The following is a 7,878-nucleotide window of genomic DNA, read 5'->3' as shown; positions in this document are numbered from 1 at the left end:
TGTGGCCTCCTAGTTTTTTAGGTCTTATGTAAGAGCCAAACATGCTATTTCAAGTTTTGCCTTCGAAGACAGGCAGAGAAGGAACTATTTATACCAGCTTTTGTGTACTGTAATTACATTGTTCTCTTTGTTGCCATGTCTTTGTTGGAGTGTTACTATTATTCGGCAAAAAGGTAATGGAAAAGGATGTGATCCGTGTATGAGGGAAGCAGATATTGTTCCCTATTTACCACAAGCAAATAATAAGATACCCTGGTTTGATAGTAAATGTTTCAGAAACCTAGTTAGTGACTTGAGATGAAAGAAGGGTGTGCATTTTGTCTTTCCAAATCCTTGCCCTATCAAAACTTAGGTCAACTACTACTCTTGTCTTTTCCAGCATTACTGATTTCTGTTTTCTCTCTTCTTTTGAGCGTTTTAAATTAACCTGAGTTACATTCTTAAATTCTTGTGACCGTACAAAAAAGATTTAAACCAAGAGCTGCAGCAACAGAATGGAATCTTACCAAATTAATCAGCAATTTTTTTTCTTTAAAGTAAAATGTCAATATGTACTCACAAGTGTATTGGTGAATTACATTTATAGTAGGACTTCTACAGTGGTCTTCTATTTATGATACTGAAATTTGTTTCTGAAATTCCTTCATAATGAACATCGAAGTATGAATAAAACGAAACAAGAACCAAGAGGTTAACTAGTGTCTCCAGGTGTTTGGGGTTTTTTTTAAAAAAAAAAAGGTAAAAGACTGCAGAAAATGGCATCTGAAAGAGAACAAAATTCTTTAATAATTTTTTTTCTGGAAAATGTTGGACAACTGCGTGTTATGAGGAACTGATGGAAACCTATCATCAGTGTAATATTAAACTATTGTGATCTGAAAAGCTTATTGATGCTTGCCAACATAAATCTGTGATTGTGGCTAAAATTATCCAGTCTAAACATGAACGCTTAAACTCTGTCAGGTTCTTCACTTCAGCATGTAAGGTCTGGTGCCAGAAAGCTGGGTTGTGGAGTATTACAAATCATAGAAGTAGCTGCTCTATTACGTGCAAGTAAAAACTGTTATAATTTCCTTCAAAGAAGAATCCTTACTATATAGTGTGCTGAAAAATTGGTGGTTTCCATTTGTTTAAAATTTGCATGTTTCGAGAATGTTTGAATGGACAGATAAGTGCAAAAGTGCATGTTAACTTCATAACTGACTTTCAAATTTAGGAGCCAATTCCCTCAAAAATGTGGGGAAGATAAATAATCTGCATATTGGTCATAGATTAGTTAAAAATCTGCTTTAAGTTAATCCAAAATGTGATTTAATCACTTGAAATATCAGGTTTACAAAATCATATAGCGTAATGTCTTGACCGAGAATATGTCCGAATTGGGTATGAAGCGCTACAAAAGATGAAGCCACAGTTCCAGCTCTTAACCCCTGTTTGAGATGCCCGACAAAGCAGGGATGAACTAAATGAATTAGTGAACAAAGTTGTTCTGTCAGACCTGTGGGTTTTTACCATGTTAACGTTCCAGTAGACGATAATGAATTTGGTTCAATAGTTTATGGTTGGCTTTTGGAAGTCGAGAAAGGGGATCATAATGAGATTCTTTCTGAAGGAAACTACATTAAGACTAAAAGTTCCCATGGTGTTTTTATATTGTGAGGAGAATTGGGATTATGTCCCCTTTTTTAAAAAAAAAGAAAAAATAAAAAATCACAAATTGGTCAGTCAAGGAGGGGGAATACTAGTATGACTTTTTTCCTTCTGTTATGCTTTGAGTATGGTATTCTTTTCAGTTAAATTGAGTTAAACAACAATTAAAATATGTTAACATGACAACCTTACTACTCATATATAATACAGATTCATACATTTTGGAGCTCTTTAATGCACAATTAATGTTCTTTGCAGATCCTTTTTTGGCAACTGTTATTGTAACATTTCTGGAGCAGAGCATTGTGCTACCAGACTGCTGCTGTGTAAATGATCCCTGTGATGTTTTAAAAGTGCTTTGAAATGAAAAATTCAAGGAAGTTTCTTCTTCTCTGTGGCAGAAGTTGCAGGACAGAAAATTTTTAATTTTTAGATGGTCAGAGATCTTCCTACCTGTTTGATTGGGCTTTGGCAGTCTGCTTCAGCCCCCATGGAGCCTCTTCATGTTGTCTCTGCCCTGTGCTTGTCCCTAGTATTCTTGTTCCTTGCCTCCCTTTTTTTGTGTTAACTGGAAAGGAAAGGAGTCTAGTAGGTAAATTCCTTTTGATTGTGATGCTTGCTGCTCTCATGTTATTCAGTTTGGTTTCTGAGTGCTGCATCTTAGGGTTTGGTTTTTTTTGGAATCATCCTCTAAGGATTTTCTCAACTCTATTATGATTTATTTTTAGCTGAGGTTAAGATAATAATACAGTAAATGATCAACAAAAAAAATGAGTAGAGTTCTTGTGATGGTTAATATATGGACATATATCCAGCGCAGGTTAAGAATTAATTTTTGTCAGCATTTCTTGCATGAGATCTTCTGACTTCAAGTGGCAGAGCAGTTACTAATACAGAGCTGAATATGATATTTCAAATAACTTGAGTGAAAACCAACTTATACAAGCCTATAAATCTGAAAAAAACTTTAAAACAGAACACACATGCTTTCAGTGAAACATACAGACAAATTTTATTTTTAGTGGGAAAGTTCAGAAGCTTTTTTTTGAGGCCCTGATTCATAGTGTTAGGATATCTCTTTGAGATATGGGGAAAAAAAAAAGCCAAACTTTTTTAGTTAGGCTTTGTTGTTTAGTCTGAGTTGTGATGACTGCAGGTTTTTTATTTAGTTTGTTTCAGTAATATTGGCCTATATAATGCAAAATTAGGAAGCTCATCAGCATCCTCCTGCACCTAATTCCTATCCATAAAGCTGCGGTAATCTAGGTGGGCCACTGAGCTGGTAGGGCTTCTTCGCTAAGGAAAAGAGTTGCAGCTGATCGAAGTACTTTCCAAGATTTTAGAAATCTTAGGCTGTAGGAGTACAGTGTGGATTTATTACTGAACCAATAAAACTATACTTTGATGTCATTGTCTATAGCCAGAGCTATAAGTTTATGTATTTGCCAGTTGGAATCAAATTTGAGGTTGCATCTGTCTTCTGCTTTTTGCTCCGCTTCTCCTGACTTTTCAGCAATAGAAATAAGGTTTCTGGGAGAGGGGAGGCTGACCTACGTAGATTTAATCTCCTTTTTGCTTGAATATTATTGCTTGCATGACTTGACTATTCTAAAACTGTTTCAAAAGAAGAAAATTCTGATATGTATCTGTATTTTTTTATATATATAATACTTTGGTGTTAAACTTGGATCTTTATTACTCATACTGCACTGAAAACTTCCAAGAGTGGGTCTCATGGACTTCAGAAATCTTGGTTTCAAAATCAAATGTATTCGCTTCCTAGCTTTAACTTGTGTCAGCACACAAGCATTTGGCTTTCTTAAGCATGTAATGTTTTATAGACTACCTGTTTGAGAGTAATTGAAATATTTAGGGAATTTATTTGGGTTTCTACTTAAAATTTCTATGGGTTTAGTTATATGGCTTTTTCTTTCCAATGTAAATCAACAACCTATAGAACTGTCATCTTCTGTTTTAAAATCTTTTATTTCTGAATGGCTATAGATGATGAAGATTTATATCCAGTCAGTGCTGTCCTTGAAATAGTGTTGAGGGTGTTTTGTTTGTCTCTTCAGCTTTTGTCACATGGGACTAGATGATAAACACTGTGTCAACTGAATTTCCAAATAGGTGTAACAACTCTTGTTAAATTTCAAGAGGTTTAATAATAAATTTATGCTATTGTCTACTGAGATTCAACTGGAGACTCATGAACTCTGATTTAGTTACAAGGGATGGTTTGTTATAACCAAACCAAGCCACTCTTTTTTTGTTTTTTTTTTTTTTTTTTAAATGCATGAAGAAAAAAGAAACCAAGAAATCCTTTCTGTTTTCCAGGAGTTAGAGGAGGAGAGTGAGTCCCATCCTGATTGATGCAGTTTTCTCTGTCCTTTTTCCTAAATGTCAGCGTGTTACTGAAGAGCTACTGATTCATGACCCTAGGAGTCATGAATTCCAGATACAATGCCATTCACTGTTTAACCAGCTCCCCTGTAGCTTTAAATAGTGCTGTTCCCAAGATAAGGTGCCTTGAGATAAGCACAGCTAACTATACCACTATCTACCTGACTGGTCTTTTTTTTCCTTCAAAAGGACAAAAGCAGCACTTCCACCTACCAGGGCATATCTTTGTATACAGCATATGGATCTTCCTCTGCAGCAAAACATTCAGAAAGCGATTGTGGTCTGGGTGTTTCATCTTAGTGTTGATGACTGACTGCAGCAGATCTTGGAACTTTGAATATAAAGAAGGAATGGCTGCTCTGATAGTTACAATGAGGAATTTGTATTATGCTATTGTAATACGCTATTTATTGTATTTAGTGGATTGAACACCCAGAAGCTTGGAAGGTAGGTTGGAGTCATCTTGGTGGGAACACAAAGTCATGCTCTACAGACATCTTGGAAAGGATCTTTTACGTTCGTGTATGACATGAAATAGCAGTTGCTTGGCCTTGATGTAAAAGGGAGAGTGCTCTTGAGAGATGAGGCCTCTGAGATAAGAGAGTGAAGCTCTTTTCTCAAATACCTTGTTAAGCAGCTGGTGCTGAGTAAGCCTATGTGGGAGCTTGTTGACAACTTATTCTTTATTCTAAACAAAAATTCCTTTACAGTCTTCTTCAGTTTGCATGTGATGTTACAAATTACTTCATGGTTTCATCTGATAAGCATGCTGTTCTTTTATAACTGCAAAATAACCTTTAAAAAGAAATTGTAGATATGTTAGTCACCTTAAAGATACCAGGCTTTGCAAGCAAATACCAAGAGTTGTTTGGCTCAAGTGCTGTTGTGTGTTGTGCTTGAGAAGAACTGCAGAGCTTTGTCTGCTGTTGATATACCCTTTGTGTGCTGCTGTTCAGGTGCATGCACAAAGTTGTTTGCTAAGGACATTTGAGTTAAGGATCATGTTTTATGTGTGTTTCAGAATTAGTATTGTAAAGTCTGCACTTATTGGTGGTTAGAAATTCAAATATTTGTTAATATGTATAGGTTGTTTCCACTCTTTTTCTGTAGGTATTGCTTAGTATGTTGTTACGGTTTATTCATGACACGTGTCATTTGAAATGGAAAAAGCTTGGTTGTAGGTCTCACTTTAAGGGCTCTAAGCTGTGAACTAGTTAAGTGATGTGTACAATTGTGAATCTGTAAATAGTAGTAGTTATTGCTTTATTAAGTACACACAATGTTGGAAAAAATCAAGATCACTCTTAAGGAAAGAAAGTTTTCCATCCATACCTTGCTTGTTACTGTAATGGTTTGCAATGTTAGGATGGAGTCCTTAATCTGTTTCTATCTAGGCCATGGGAATACTTTCTTCTTCCTTTTTTCCCCCCCCTCCTGTGATTTAGTGATTTGTGTTTAAATATTTTATGGATAATCTCGCTCTGTTCTGCTTTTGAGAATCAACTTTGATGAAGAAGTTTGTTTTGCTCTAGGCTTTGCTGGTGCTCATAACGGCATTTCCCAACTGGCGGTTTGTAAGACAAAAGCAGGCTGGTGGCAGCAGCTGTGAAGATGGCACACACTGGCTCACAGTTATGAAATCCAAAGAATGGGGAGACCTAACAGAAACCTGTAAATTGGTAGAAAGAAAATTAAACAGTAGGGCAGCGGATCATAGCTAGCCATTATGATGACAGTTTATTCCTCCACTCCTTCACAGTTTCAAAGCTTATGGAAACATGTTTCAAAGTCTTTGGCACTGCTGAAGGTGCCTTATGTACATGATTGTAGTCCATCAGGTGGCTTAATTTCTGTTGCACAGTCAGCTGAGTGAACAACTGACTGTGGCAAAAGGTGGACCAGGGTCGTTGGCTGTTTTATGAGTTGCTGGTGACGGGAGGTAGAGAACTCATGCATTAAAACTGAGTTTAGTTGTGTCAGTGTGTTGCACAACAGCTCAAGACAAACGTGTGTTCTGTTCAGGTCCTTCAGCACTGTCTGCTGAGAATAGGATCATGTAGTAGTTTACAACAGACTTGAACTGTCCCCAGTAGATTCTCTGTGACTTCTAAAGCAAACAAATTGGTTAGAAAATGGGTTTGGGGAATGTTCCTTTCTCATATAATATGGACATTGACCTGTACACACACTTTTAAAATAAAACATGAAACAGTAAAAATAAAAAAATATGAGATGACAAAAGCTAGCCAAATTCTAATATACTTCTTTTTTTCCCTGTTACAGAAATACATTAACTTTGAAGTGGAACTAAACAATGGAACCAGATATTATTCGAATGTACTCCTCATCCCCTCCACCACTAGACAATGGAGCCGATGATGATGATGAAGACGAATTTGGAGAATTTGGAGGATTTTCTGGTGTGAGCACTGCTGGCGTACCTTTTGCTGATTTTGATACAGCGGACTATAGTCATCCAAAGGAAGAGTTTATACCCACAAATCATTTCATCCCACTTCATGATTATTCTGACAATGTAGCTAGCATTGCAACTTTCACATCTGTTAAAAATGTTAAAGACTGCATTGCAGAGCTTCCTAGTCTTACAAAGGAACTTTCAGATACATCAGCTACTAGTACCAGCAAAGAAAAATCTAAGTTTAGAACTTCAGGTACTGCTTTAGAAGATGTAAACAAAAGAGGGGAACAAAGAGACAACACTGGGAAATTGGAGGGTTTTTCTTCTCCTATCGTTAGAACTGATATAGCAGTTGAGAGCCAGGACGAGCAAATAGATGCTTGTAATGGTGAGAAACTTCCAGGTCTAGAGATTCTAACAAATGGATTTGCAGCATCAGACTCTGTAAATCCTCAGGGAACAGAAGATCTAGACAGTATCAGTGACTCAAAGGGACTGAAAACTCTTAGCGCCCATAGTACTGAGCAAAATTTGAACTCAATGCCAAGCCCAGGTGAAGACTTTGCAGATTTTGCTACATTCTCAAACAAAAAATCAATCCATTTGGAGGGAACAGGACCTACAATATGCAGTGTTCTTAGTGAAAGAGACTCTCTGAGCATTCAGGAGAACAACAGAATAAACAGAGTAACTTGTGTTGAAGAAGAGGTTTGCATTTCAGAAATTAGTTATGAACAGGGTCCTTCAGCACTGGAAGATAATGAATTTGTAATTTCTAGTACGTCTCGAGCAACTGGAAGTTCAATATGCACTACTGAAAATGGAGAACGCAGTGAGAGGAGAAGACAGCATAGCACAGAGAACGGCAGAGATTTTAGTAGGCCTGATGACTCTTCGGGAACAGAGGACATCAAGGTCGATAAGATCCGAAGCCTAAGCTGTGATCTTGCAGGAGAAAAATCAGGTGATTCTGAAGATCTTAAGAATGGTGGAAGTAGTACTGAAGTTGTAGCTTGCAGTGACACTCATGATGATGATTTTGGTGATTTTGGTTCAGTCAGCAGTGCATCTCCCACCTTCGTTAATGCTCAAGAATCGATAAATGCTCTAGATTTAAAAGGAACTTCCGAACAGCCCGCACATATTAGCGAACCAAATGATGAATTTGGTGAATTCAGGGACACAAGTACTGTTTCTCAACAGTCAGCAAGGTTGGATCAAGCTGAACTAAATCAGACTGTTGACACTTTAGAATGTGATACTACCAGTAAAATTTCTGGTGTAGACTTCCAACATACTACTGAGGTAGAAAATGGTGATGATAGTGAATTTGGAGACTTTGATTCAGTGCCAAAACCTCAGGATGCGAGCGTTGCTTTTCAGGACTCTGACGACTTCGCGGACTT

At 37.1% G+C, this 7,878-nt stretch overlaps 1 protein-coding gene across 1 annotated transcript in view; it reads left to right on the top strand.

Annotated features, from left to right (window-relative positions):
• Positions 1-6,355: 6,355 nt before the first annotated feature.
• LOC104161204 (aftiphilin-like) overlaps positions 6,356-7,878 on the top strand; it is a gene marked incomplete at its 3' end in the record, with an annotated part of 18,862 nt that continues 17,339 nt past the window's right edge. The window contains 1 exon segment of the mRNA XM_009699542.1: positions 6,356-7,878. This exon segment is cut by the window's right edge and continues 19 nt beyond it. Within this exon segment, the coding sequence (XP_009697844.1) occupies positions 6,368-7,878 (1,511 nt within the window).

This window comes from Cariama cristata, unplaced genomic scaffold, assembly GCF_000690535.1.
Source record: "Cariama cristata isolate BGI_N322 unplaced genomic scaffold, ASM69053v1 scaffold12304, whole genome shotgun sequence".
Taxonomy (NCBI): domain Eukaryota; kingdom Metazoa; phylum Chordata; class Aves; order Cariamiformes; family Cariamidae; genus Cariama; species Cariama cristata.
The sequence above is the reverse complement of the archived record's forward strand: the minus strand, read 5'-3'. Positions and strand labels throughout refer to the sequence as shown.